Genomic DNA, 14,178 nt, shown 5'->3' on the forward strand with positions numbered 1-14,178 from the left:
TATTTCCTTTTCTACATGGTTGATGTGCTATGATCTCATGTAAACCTCACAAGGTAGCCTCTGTTGTTATTTCTCCATTTTACAGAAGAGGAAACTGAGACTACAAAGCTTCAGTAACTTGTCCCACTATGATTAGAAAGGTGCAGGCAGAGGGTTAGGATTAGAAGTGTGCATCTAACCTCAGAGGGTGGAAATTTCCAATCAGTTATGTTACAAACATTTATAAAATAGGCATGTCCCAAGAATGGTACAAGTAATGCACTCAAACCTTACAGTAACCCCGTAACAGGGTACTAACATCAGTTCCATTTTACAGATGAGGAAACTGAGGCACAGAATAGTTAAGGAAATAACCCAAGATTCACAGCTTTTAGTGGCAGAGGCAATATTTGTGACCAGGCAGTTAAACCCCAGAGTCTGGGCTTTCAGCTTCACCAGGCTGGCATTTTCAGCTGGGAGGCATCAGAGTGGACAGGAGGGTTGGGTCTCTGCTCTGTGCCCCTTCCTTTGCAGAACCATCCTTCCTCTGCTCCAGGGGTTTTCAGCCTTGGCTCTACTGACATTTAAGGTCAGTTCATTCTGTGTCCTGGGGGTGGGGGCGCTGTCGTGTGCATTATAGGGTATTGAGTAGCTTCCACCCATGAGATGCTGGTAGCATCACCCCTTCAGTTATGACAACCAGAAATGTTTCCAGACATTGCCACATGTCCCCTGGAGGGCAAATCGTTCAATCCCATTTGAGAACCACAGACTTAGTCCACAATTTCATTGTTTCATATTAGGGAAAGTCTGGGACCTTCCACTGGGAAGGGCTAGGCATGCAACTCAGGCTGGGCCAATAAGAGTCCTACATCCCCCAGTTGTGGATTGGTTCAGCAGCAGATATGTGACCCATCATGGACCAATCGAAATATTCCCCAATCCTTCCTTATTTGCTTTATCTAAGTGTTTCCCACTGATTGTTTATTAGTTGCAAGGAGGGAAACCAGAAAGTATTCAGTGGGTAAATCAGGCAAACACCTTGACTAGGTGGATCAAAACTAGCATCACCAATGATGGCACATGGATCTCTTGTAGGTTAAAACGTGAGGTCCTGAGAGGACACAGAATCACTTATGTGGTATTCCAGGAATGACTGCATAAACTGAACCTAATTCATAGGAAAATGGTCCCCCAAACTCCAAAGTGTGTCAGAGTGTGACTTAGAAGCCAAAGAAAGGCTGAGGAGGTTTTCCAGATTAAAGGAGGCTACTTTACAACTGCTAAACACAGGCCTGGTCCTAGCCCTAGAAAGGATCCTGTACTGGAGAAAAAAAGAATGTTTAAATGGAGGGTATTCAGCAAGTTGATAAAATTAGAATATTGACAGATTTGATAAAAGCATTGTCAGTGTTAAATGTGTAAAGGTTATAACAGCACCTCAGTTATGTAAGAGAAAATAATTATTCTTAGGTGACACAGACTGAAGTATTTAGAGGTGAGCTTTGTGATGTGTGAAATCTATGCTCAGTGGTTATAAAAATAATGTATTGGGTTTATATAGAATAGTATGCAAATGACAAAACAAATAGGAGAAATGTTGCCAAATCAGTGAAGATGGGTGATCTTTGTACTATTCTTGCAACGTTCCCATGAGCTTTAAATTATTTCCCAGTATTTGTTTTATTGTTTCATTCCTGTAATGAAGAGTCCCCAATTAATAGATGCTTAAATATGACAGATGTTTCTCATGTAAAAGCCTGGATAAGTAGTCAAGAATCATCAGACACAAGCTCTTATCTCATTACTCTGACATCTTCAATATATGGCTTCCATCTTTTGATCCAAGATGGCTGCTCCAGTTCCTACCATTGTATCTACATTCCAGCCTGTGGGGAACGGGGAGAAAAGAGAAGGCTGGCTGTGACCTGGAAATGACACACACCTTTACTGTGCTCATCTCATGGACCAGACATTACTCACATGCCTACATCTAGCTGCAAGGGAAGCTGAGAAAATATTTACTTCTTCTAAATGGCCACATAACCAGTCAACATTTAGTAAGAGCAGGAGAATGTATATTGGGAGATATATTGCTACTGCCTTCCTCCCCATACATACTTCTGTGGTCTGAATGTTTGTGTCCCCACAAAACTCATATGTTGATGTTCAAACCCCAATCCAATAGTATTAAGAGGTGGGCCCTTTAGGGGGAGATTAGGTCATGAGGGCTAAGCCCTCATGAATGAGATTAGTGCCCTTATAAAAGATATGCAAGGGAGCTACCTAGCCTCTTTTGCCATGTGAGGATGCAGTAAGAAGTCATCATCTTTGAAGCAGAAGGCAAGCCCTCGTCAGACTCCATATTTGCTGGCACCTTGATCTTGGACTTCCCAGCCTCCAGAACTGTAAGCAATAAATTTCTATTGTTATAAATTCCCCAGTCTAAGACATTTTGTTATGGCAGCCCAAATATATACATATTCCATGAGGGTAGGGACCATGTCTGATTTGTCGCCCACAGAATCCCAAATGCCCCAAACAGTACCTGACACTTACAAATGGCCCATCAATTATTGAGTGAATGAAGGTGGCTTGAGAGTTCAGAGTCAGAGAAATTTTAAGAAGACTTTGCATGGAGATGAGACCTCATGGTTCTTGAATAAAGGCAAAATATGGTTATAAACCAAAATGAAAGTTGACTTCTCTCAGTGATCCCTGAAGACTAATTCAGGATAACAGGCAAATGACCGACGTTATTTCTTTATGTGCTTCCTCATGATGGGATGAAGGAAAAAAGAGAATAAAGAACTTAAATGAGAATTTTTTGAGAAAATGAGTTCCCATTTGTGTCATGTTATGATTATACAGATAGAAACTTTCCATCTATTCAGCTGTGATAGGACAGATTCCCTTGAAAAGAAGTATTCTTGAGTATGGAATGGTCATCAATATCTCTGACAGGGCAACAACAACAAAAAACATGTCTAGGCCAGGCACGGTGGTTCATGCCTGTAATCCCAGGATTTTGGGAGACCAGGGCAAGAGGGTCACTTGAGCCCTGGGAACCATTTTGAGCTCCTGTCTCTACAAAAAATTAAAAAATCGGCTGGGAGTGGTGGCACCTGCCTGTGGATCCTAGCTGCACAGGAAGGTGAGGCCAGAGGATCACTCAAACCCAGGAGGTCGAGGCTGCAGTGAGCTGTGTTTGTGCCACTGCACTTCAGGCTGGGCAACAGAGTGAGACCCTGTCTCAAGAAATAAATAAGAAAGAATTAAAATGAAAAAGAAACCACATCTGTGCTAGAATTCTCTGCTTGCAAGCAACATAAATTCATTCAGGTTAATTTAAGGGGGAAACTGAATCTTATTGGAGTAATATTGTGTAGCTTAAAATAGTGAGTAAAGAGTTAATAATCAGTCCTTCAGGTAAGAAAGCAATCAGAGAAGACTCGTTAATCTCATTAGGAGGAAATAATAGACTGTCTCTTCTCAGTGTGGCCATAAGAATGACTGGGCTTTGAACACCTTCAATCCATGTATTGCTCTGCTGAAGATTCAAATTCTTGGGCAAGGAAGTCTGATTGGTCTACCCCAAATCACATAATTATCCCTTTGCTGACAAGAGAGAGGGGCAGAGATAGTGATCAGAAGGAATGGGGTCAGGATAGTTCACCAAAACCATGCAGTGTGTTGTTATTTAGTGGATGCTGGGCATACAGAAGAGCTATCCTGGACAATTCACCTTTGGCTTTGTGGAAGAAACCATGCAATTATCCTGCGGAACCTTCTTGAACTACTTTGGTTCGAGAGTAGTCTCCCCAGAATTTTTCTGTACTCCTTGCTGCTGTATATGGTCTATAAGTGGTACGAGGCATGCAGTAAGTCGGCAGACATTCGTGAGAGGCTGGCGGGCAGGAAAAGAAAAATCTAAGCCCAGGATGAATCTCTATTCCATGAGGCTAGAAAATTGCCCTCTCTGTGGTTAAAACGGACCGGTATGACCAATCTGCTGTCTGGCTGGTGGGGAGATATGGTACCAGTCCCGGCTTCTCACTCCTGCCTTTCTAGGGGAGGAGTGACTTAAACTCGAGAGCTGGCTAGCCTGCAGACAGCATATGTTCATTGCTCTTCACCCTGCAATGTTCTGATCCCCAACAATTAGTGTTTAGATTCAACATCCATTAATCCTTGAGAGGTTTGTCAAAAAGTGGATTAACCATGTAAAAGAAACCCAAGGGCAGGCAGTTCAGCCAGACTCCACAAGGCACTGGGGTGGGTGAGGCACCAGGAACCAGGATTCCCTTTGGCTTTATGGCCTATTTCCTTCTAGGTCTGTTTGTTCTCGAGTATACCCAGTCCCAACCCGTATGACCACCTAGGTAGCCCTCACTCTGAGTCTGACTGGACACCAGGAACCTGTGGGCACCAATCAACTGACACGAGGGAGAGGTCAAGTCTAACAGAATAAGCATAGTAGTAGGGAAGTTAGTTACCCCTTCAACTGGGTGTGGGGTGGAGGAAGGAATTGCCCAAGAGTATAAGGATTGGTCAAACAACCCCTAATGACACCCACTTCATTCCCTTCCTTTACAGCCTTTTGTAACGCATTATTTAGGGAATCCATCCTTAAAAAGTCCCGACCCTCCCACCCTGACCTATGCTGATGACCCTTGTCACAGAATCACCATGGAAGCTGTGACCAAAATAGTCAGATGCCACAAGAGATAAAGTTCTAAGAACATGAAAGAATGCAGGACTCTGTCAAACCCTAGTTAGAATTAGTGGCAAGTACATTTTTGTATCTTAAGAGCATAATCCAATCATGTGACATGAACGACATGAAATACACAATCATCTCCAACTTATGGAATCAGGGACACAGCAGTCGCAAATCGGGTATGGTGCTACCCACTGTGGTCGCCAACTGGGTTCCAGTTAGCAAGTTGGCTGAAAAGCTCTGAAGACTATAGAATCACAGGCATGTTTAAAAATTACTATCAGGGATGACAACCTGCTGAATTGCATGGGATGTTTCTGGTGGGGAAGTCAGGTTGAAGTATGGTTAACGAACTGGGGGGAAAAACGGTACGGAGATGACCCACTCAGGATAATTACCTTTTAACCTCAGGCAAGAGTCAGGAATAAACACCTGAGATTTTATAATATAGTATTAACACTTTTATGTTAAGGGTTTATTATTTTCTGTGATTTTTTTTTATGTTTGAGACAATCACATTTCCAATTAAAAATGCCCACTCAAGTAACTAAGATGTACTTGTGCTCATTATCAAGTTTAAAAACATTGTTGGAAAGTATGTTTTAGTTTCATAAGGGCAGTTACAAATTTGACATCAGACAGTATTTTAAAATCCCTTAGAAGTAATCGTTGAAATAGATAATACTTAAAAATATAAGATTTGCAAACCAAAACTTTTAGGCTTAAGGAGGGACTAAGTTTTTGGATTTATAACTCTAACAAAAGAACATATTTAACAACCCCAAACACAAAACAGACAAAAGAGACTGGGAAATATTTATTTTTAACTTTATTTTTATTGTTGACACTATTACAGATAGATAGAACGACCACAACCATATTAACAAACCAAAAACCTGTGCACAGAAACAAGATGAAGAAAATATATCAAGATGTTAACCACAGTCTTTGGATGGTGAAAACATGGGTGAGTTTCTCTTCTACATTTCTGTAACTTCGAAGTTTCTATAATGAACACATATTTCATATATAATGGAAATATATGTAATAAAGACAGACTACCAAAACACTAGAATGATGAAGACCTTTCAAGGAAACTGAGACAAAATAACCATAATCCCACAACAACCACACAACTATTTCTTGTTTCCCATCTTTCTTCCCATCTTTGACACTTATGTATACTTATCATTAACACCCTAATAATCACAGACTAGTGCACAGATCAAGATGTTAACAGTAATTGTTGTTGGGTGTTGGGAATATGAGTGAATTTTCTTTACTGAATTTCCAAAGTTTTCTATTAGTATGTATTATATTTGTAATGGAAAAATACATACATAAAATTTATTACCAAAACACCAAAGATTATTTAAGGAATTTGAGACAAAATATTTAACCAAATTCCCACAACGACAACACTATTTTAGCTATTTTCCACATCTTTTCATTTTAGACTTTATGCACACGTATTTAACAGTGTTATAATCACAAACTTGTGCACTGAAACAAGATGGAGGAAACAGATCAAGATGTTAGCAGTAGTTGTTGGGTGTTGGGAATATAGGTAATTTTTAAAAATAATTTACTGTATTTTCTAATTTTTCCTCTGGGTATGTATTATGCACACAATGGAGACATACATACTACACTGTTATCAGGACATTATTATAGGGAACATTTGAAAAAATTAAGGTGAAAGTATTTAACCATAATTCCACAAAGGTAACGTAACAGCTATTTTGAATATACATTTTGACACAGTTATAATCATAAACCTGTGCACAGAAACAAGAATAAACAAGATAAAGGAGACTATATCTGTCTTTGGATGGTGGGAATATGATTTTTTTTCTCCACTTTTCTGTAATTTCCAAGTGTGTGATAATGAGTTCAAATTATATTCACAATGAAAATGTGATCATAAACTTTTTAGTAACACTACCATAAAGAACATTCAAGAAATTTAAGAAAATAATGCTCAACTATAAGCCTACAACACCACCACAACAGCTTTTGACTATAAGCATATATTTTTAAACAGTTATAACTGCAGTATAAATATACTTTCATGTCCTGCTTTCTCCGCTTAATATTCTGTAAATATATTTCCACGTTGCTACATAACTCGTGATAATCATTTTTAAACAGCTGCATTAAGTGTCCACAGATAGGTTTAAGCAATCACTCTCTTGTTTACCATTTGTTACTACCTTTTCACTAACTTAAGGTTGGAACGGACACCCTGACTTATGGCAAGGTGCTTTCTGAAAAGGGTCTACCACAGCCAACAATGTTAACACCAAGTAACGAACCCACAAAGTTCACCCCGACATCAACACTGATTCTCGTTTCAAGAGTCCTCTTCCCATGTAGTACACTTCACTGCCCCTCAGCTTTCCCGATGCCCGTTCCAACCTCAGGTCTTCCTATGCAGCCAGCTCTCACCTACACCATACCATCAAAGGCTCCTTTTCCAAACTGCTCAGGACACCCCACTCAATTCCTTCTCAGCAACCTGGCCTTCCACAGTTCTTGCCTCTGGTGTTTTCTTCTGTCTGTCTTCTCTCCCCTCCTAGATCTGGTGATATATTAGGACTCCCTTCTTTGGCTTACTCATTTCTGCTTCTTGCTCTCAGCTCTACAATCTTCCTAAACGTTGACACTCCCTGCATCTTTGATATACTTCCAAGCCCTAATCCTGCAGATCCAGAAGAGTAAGATTCAGACACATTTCCCCCAGTGGGTATTTTAAGTTTGCTTGTTCAAATGATCTACACTTACATTTTGCAAATCTTTTTTTTTTTTTTTTTAAATTAAAATTTTTTTTTTTCCAGCCAACTCAAGGCCAAAAAAAAAAAAAAAAAAAAAAAAATCTCTTAATATAGTTATTATGCAAGGGGAGGGGAAGCAAAGGAGCACAGGTAGTCCACAGAATAGGACACAGGAAACCTCAAGCTGTGAGGTCAATTTGTGATTAAAAGGAATACTAAGATTAGATGAACGCGACACTCAGAAACACTCTAGGAGAGCTGAAAAAGAAGGAACAGATGTTAACAAAACAAATTAAGGCTGCTGGGGAACCTGAGTCCATGTTAAGCTTGGGTTGACTGTAAAGAAAGCAATTTTTTTTCTTTTTAATGCAAGTTAGACATGGAGTTAGAGGGTCAGATAAATAACGAAGAGAATTAAGTTAGCGATAGAAAGATCTAAGGATACTAGCTCCTGGGCACCTAGGGTGCAAACTGACTTGTGGCAGCATAGGCTGGTGCTGCACAGGGGACCCAAGCCATGTTGCTACTTGTCACTTAAGGCAGGAAGCGCACAAAGGAAGTGATGAAAGGTCATTAGCCTGCATCATTATTTACAGAATGAGAGCCTCTCCTACGGTTCTCAACCTTCATTAGGCACTACTGTGATCTAGTGATGGTTGTAACCCATTCTTTAAAGGCAAAGATGTAAGATTTACAGGGAAAAGTTTCGGGTTTTATCAATTCACTATCATCAAACACATACTGAGTTGGTTTAAAAAAAAAAAAAATCCAAAAAACAAACTTGTAATATTTTTGCATGACAACCACTTCAACAAACATAACAATGTGGGAACTAATCAATTTGGGTCACAAAAAGTCAATCCGTATATATTGTAAAGCCTTATACAGTATTAGGTTCCAAAGTGTTGGTGCAGATGAAATGGCTGCAGAAAGAAGCTAAAGTACTTCTCTTTTCAAACAGCAAAGAGTAAAAGACATGTTATCTATCATGCCCACACCTTCACAACACTGTTCAAGGGTAAGAAAGAAAACAATTACTCAAAAAAGATACTGACAGGGTTCAAATAATGCACAATAAATCTTTCTTGGGATCTAAGACACTTACAAGTATATTCAAATTTGTTGCTCTCTTCCTCCTCCAAAAAAAAAAAAAAAAAAAAAAAATTCAGAGTACCAGGTAAGGTACCTCTGTAAACTGTAACTGTATATCATATTAAATCCAAATATATGTGATCACTGTTCTGCCATAATTTGCTATTTTATATACACCTCGGGAAACACTATATATATCATTACACAAGTATCATTCACAGTTGGTCTGGGCAACCTTTGTAGTATGGAATACTCATAGGGTTTTCTCAATCTGATGACTTGGAAAGGTAAGATGTGTGCTGTGGCTTTCCCACAAGCAGACACTGACATCTGACGGGGAAAGCTTAAGACTGGAATCTCCACATTCGTTCTCTTTTCAATATGAGTTTGGAGATGTTAAGTCAGGTGTGTAACACACTAAGGTTAAGTCTCCTACTGACATTATCATGGATTGGTTTGAATTCTTTGTGGTTTGGTAAGGGTCAAGTCCTAGGTGAAGGTTTTCTAACCTTTACCCCATGCCCTCAGCCAGTGTGGGTATTCTGGTGTCTGGCCAGGGACAGGCGGTCACTGAAGAGCTGCCCACAGATGTCACATTTGAAGTACTTCTCATCAGCTTGATTGGCACCACCTGTGCTGGTGCTGGCACGTTCGATGTAGCCTGAGCACTCCCCAAAGGCATTTGCAGGCTCAAATATGATCATGCTGGCATGAGTTTTCAGGTGCTCGCCGAATGCTGTGCTGGAAGTGAAGGTTTCTGTGCATTCATGGCAATCATAGTATGGTTCTTCCACCTGAATCTCTTGATCTTCAGCTTCTTCTGGGTCTTCAATTCCCACACCGTCAGGCTCGTCGGCATCTCCCTCTGGCTCTTCAGCATTTCCCTCTGGTTCTTCAGCTCTTTCTTCTGGGTCTTCAATCCCTGCACCATCTGGCTCATCGGCATCCCCATTTGGCTGCTCGGCCTCTCCATTCGGCTGTTCAGCCTCTCCATTGGGCTCTGCAGCCTCTCCATCTGGGCCTTCAGCCTCTCCATTTGGCTCAGCCGCCTCCACCTCTGGCTCAGCAGCCTCCACTTCTGGCTCGGCAGCCTCCACTTCTGGCTCAGCAGCCTCTACATTTGACCCCTGAATCCTCAGAACTACTTGTGGAACATGGACATTGGCTTCAGCTTCCTGGGCTGCTGCTGCTGCAGCTGCTGCTTCATCATCATCATCATCTTCTTCCTCCAGATGAAGCTCCTTATGTTTAGTGAGGACTGTGCTATGAATAAAGGACTTACCACAATCCTTGCATTCATAGAATGGTATAGCTCCTTTGAGGGGCTCAGTAAGAAATGAGGTGTGAGTATAGGAGGACCCATACTCATAAGGCTCATTCTTATGAACAGTTACATGATCTGCAAGTTCTGCTGGGTTGACGAAAGATTCTCCACAGACTGCACATTCAAAGAGTCTCTCTTCGGTCTGACTTCTCTGAAACTCAGTGAGGGCTAAGCCTGGAATGATAGCTTCCTCAGCCATCTGGCTCTGCTCCAGTAAATCATCTTCCCTGTGAAGTCTCATATGCTCATTAAGGGCAGAGCTATGAATGAAGCCTTGTCCACACAAAAGGCATCGAATGGCCGACCCAGCAAGAGCAGGATTCCTCTCTGCGGCACGATTCCTCCGTGGCTTCATGGGCAAGAGGGCAATAAAACCATCATCACACCCCTTCATGGAATACAACTGGTCTTGTTCATGGATTCTCTGATGCTCGAAAAGGAATGAGCTATGAATAAAAGATTCCCCACACTTTGGACATTCATACAGCTGCTCTCCAGTGTAATCTCTCTGATACTCGCTGATGGAATGGGTGTGAATTACAGAATGTGTGTACTCCCGACTGTCAACCAGGCACTTCCTGCTGTGGACTTTCTGATGGTCTGTGAGGTCTGTGAGATCCACAAAGCCCAGGCCACAGTCCTCACATTCATAGATTGTGTCATCTATGAATGGGTCATCCTTCTGCGGGTCTTCCATGTCTGAGCCTTGAATGACAGGGTCTTCCATTGTCTCCTCGCCGTGGGTCTCCTCCCCACGGGTCTTCTCACCTTGAGACTCCTCGCCATGAGACTTCTCTTGGTCATAGATTTTCTGGTGTGTGTTCGGGTCTTTGCTGGTAGCAAAAAATTGTCTGAATTCCTTAAATTTGTTCCACGCTTGCTCTTTAGCATACTGCTCTTGGGCATAACTTGTTTGAGGGTCAGTAGGGGCCAGGCTGCGAATGACAGACCATTCGTAGTTTCTGCTTCCAGAGGGCTTCTCTCTATCATGAATCTTCTGGTGCTCAGTGAGGTCAGAGATATGCGCAAAGCACTCCCCACACTCCTGACATTCATAGAGCATCCCTCGAGGGCGAAATGTTTGTTCACCAAAAGGTAGAGAGTGAATTACAGAGGTCTCATTGCTCCTATGCTCAATGTATTTCTTTTTAGCACGAGCCTTCTGGTATTCACGGACATTTGAGGTGGGAACAGAGAATTCACCATCCTTCTTAAATTCACCAGATCCCTCTCCAGGAACACTTTTCTGAGGTCTGGCATGGGATACACTCTGTATGACAGACTCTTCATAGTTGTGATTCTTACTGCTCCCTTCACAAGGGTTCTCTCTGGCAGGAATCTTCTGTCGCTTATCATTAAGGTCTGAGACATAAATGGAGAATTCTCCCTTCTCATTAGATTCCACCAATTCATTTCCACTGTAACTTCTTGGAGGTTTGGAAGTCACTAAGCTATGGATAACAGACCTACTGTATTCCCTTCCTTCAGAGGTGTTCCCTCCAGCACGAACTCTCTGATGGTTGATAGCATCGAAGCTCTGAATGGCAGACTCTGCTGTTACTTTTGGTTTACTGGGCCCCGCTACACTGTGACTTTTCTGAGCTTCCACAGAGGCTAAGCTATGAATAACAGACCTCTCATATGATTTCCTCTCATAGACATTTTCCTTAGTGGGAATCTTCTGGTTTTCATAGGGGTTTGAGCTAATGGTGAATGCCTTCTCGTCCTCATCACTTTCGGGAGGTCGTGTTATAGTATGACTCTTCTGAGATTCAGTGAAGGGTCCACTATGAATGACAGACTTCTCATACCCTCTGCCTTCAAAGAGGTTCTTTCGAGAATGAATTTTCTGATGCTCACTGAGCTCTGAGCTTTGCATGAAGGCATCCCGGCCATCTGTAAAGTCATAGAGCTTCTCCTTATTGTAAGTCTTCTGACGCCTTTTAAGGGACTGACCAGGAATAAAGGTTTCCTCACATATTTTACCCTTATTTTCAAACGGGTTCCCTCTAGTATGGATTTTCTGATGTTCTTTCAGGGATGAGCTATGAAGGAAAGTCTCCCCACACACCTTACATTCGTACATTTTCTCTTTACCATACATTTTCTGAAACTCATTAAGGGTTGGGCTGGGCCTAAAGGTTTCCCCGCGCTCACGTTCACGTTCACGTTCATTATCTTTGTCATCCCCAAAGTGGACTTTCTGGTGCTCAATCAGGGCAGAACTATGAAGGAAGGTTTCCTTACACACCCTGCACTCATAGAATTTGTCTTTCCCATACATTTTCTGAAGCTCACTAAAGGTTGGGCTAGGCATGAAGGCCTCCTCACACTCCTGATTCTTACATTCCACAAGATATTCTCTAGCATGAATTTTCCGATGTTCAGCCAAGGCGGCACTCTTATTGAAGGTCTCTCCACAGTCCTTACATTCAAAACGTTTCCCTCCAACCTGACTTTTCTGAACTTCACTGACAGCCACACTGTGAATAAAGGACTCACCATACTCATAGAGGTTCTCTCTAGTATGCATGATCTGGTGCTCAACAAATTCTGAGATGACACTGAACGACCTCCCACACTCATCACATACATATGGCATTGCCCCAAAATCAATTGGCTGCGACTCGGTAAAGGACGGGGAGCTGAGGCTGCTCAGGTTGCTCATGCTCACAGCTTTTCTCACCTCACTACCACATTCAAAGGGCTTCTTCCTGGGACAGCCTTTTTGATCATGAATTGAGCCCTTCCCATCCGTGTCAAAATGATAGCGCCTCTTTCTTTCCAGAACTCTCTTTCTGGAAACAAGGGTTGAATTAAACCTAAAGCCTCCCCTAAATGCATTCCCTTCATAAACCCTCTGCTGGATCACTGACTCCCTCTTGTGCAATGAAACGTCCTTCCAGTTAGCATCTGACATTCTGGGGAATCTCTGTGACTGGTCGCTTGACTCCCTTGCTCTTCCCGATTTGGAATTGCGCGACACATCCTTGATGAATTTTTCCATTATCACTCCGTGGGAAGATTCATCTTCACAAATCCCCCGCCGGTGGGTTGATTTTTTGGCTTCAGGCATAGTTTTTAGACCTGGAAAGAAACCCTAAATGTAAATATTCCCTAGTCCCCACAGGAAGGACAGTGGGACTTGGAGGGGTGCACCCTTCTGTGATGTTTAGGAATGCAAAGTGTAGAAGGTTCCTTGATAGCATCTTACTGGCTGTGTGGCTCCTCTGTGGGATGTGCCTCCTGCTTACCTCGACTGGTGCTTGGGTAGGCACTTCTCTTGGATCTTGATGAGTGGCCCTGCGTCATGTGGGAGTGGCCATCGTCTTCAGCAAGCTGCACTCCTGGTCACAAGGACAATATGGTGCCTCAAATTCAAGTTGAGGACCAAGACTCATCCCCATAAATTGATCTTCATCTTTCACTGAGCCTCTAAATATGAGGTGGCCCATATCCGATTCCTTGGATGTCAGAAGACATTTGCTGTCTCATTTCCCTACTATCTATTCCCTAATCCATTGTAATCTGCAAGTAATTCTTCTGACTCCACTCGGAAATGTGCACAAAGACCTCACATGTCCCTGAAATCAGTGCATTGTCTTTTAGTCTTCACCTTCTTGTAACCACTTTCTTTTTTTTTTTTTGAGGCGGAGTCTCGCTCTGTCGCCCGGGCTGGGGTGCAGTGGCCGGATCTCAGCTCACTGCAAGCTCCGCCTCCCAGGTTTACGCCATTCTCCTGCCTCAGCTTCCCGAGTAGCTGGGACTACAGGCGCCTGCCACCTCGCCTGGCTAGTTTTTTGTATTTTTTTAGTGGAGATGGGGTTTCACTGTGTTAGCCAGGATGGTCTCGATCTCCTGACCTCGTGATCCGCCCGTCTCGGCCTCCCAAAGTGCTGGGATTACAGGCTTGAGCCACCGTGCCCGGCCCTTGTAACCACTTTTTAAGTCCTCTTTTTCACTGGCCTTCTTCCTCTTACCTCACGACTGCTCTTCCTCCACCCGCTCCCTCGAGGCCCTATGGCCTTATAGACCTGCAGGACAGCCAACTGCCCACTACCAACTTGGGCTAGATGTCTTCCAGGGAAGTCCACATGGGAACTCAGGATTCCATCCTGAATGTCTACTTAAAAACCTCCAGTGCTACCGCTCTGGAAAAAGGTATCAACTCTTGTGGCAAGAAGCATCTCCCTGTTTGTCCCCACCCTGTACAATATATCTTTACACAAAGCCAGAGGCATTTCTTAAAAACACAAATTTCATCATTTACTCCCTCATTTGAAATCTTT

At 42.5% G+C, this 14,178-nt stretch overlaps 1 protein-coding gene across 6 annotated transcripts in view; it reads right to left on the reverse strand.

Annotated features, from left to right (window-relative positions):
• The window catches only part of LOC111521177 (paternally-expressed gene 3 protein), a 71,534-nt gene that overhangs the window by 38,045 nt on the left and 19,311 nt on the right, over positions 1-14,178 (reverse strand). For 2 of the 6 annotated variants that reach the window (XM_031934846.1, XM_031934845.1), the window contains exon 8: positions 13,144-13,236. The exons of 2 other annotated variants lie outside the window; for them this stretch is intronic. In XM_031934846.1, the coding sequence (XP_031790706.1) occupies positions 13,144-13,236 (93 nt within the window). Of the gene's footprint in view, positions 1-7,802; positions 12,977-13,143; positions 13,237-14,178 lie in introns of those variants that run through there. 2 more of the 6 variants (XM_023184402.1, XM_023184401.1) reach the window with 2 other exon arrangements.

This window comes from Piliocolobus tephrosceles, chromosome 21 (genome assembly GCF_002776525.5).
Source record: "Piliocolobus tephrosceles isolate RC106 chromosome 21, ASM277652v3, whole genome shotgun sequence".
NCBI classification, from domain to species: Eukaryota; Metazoa; Chordata; class Mammalia; order Primates; family Cercopithecidae; genus Piliocolobus; species Piliocolobus tephrosceles.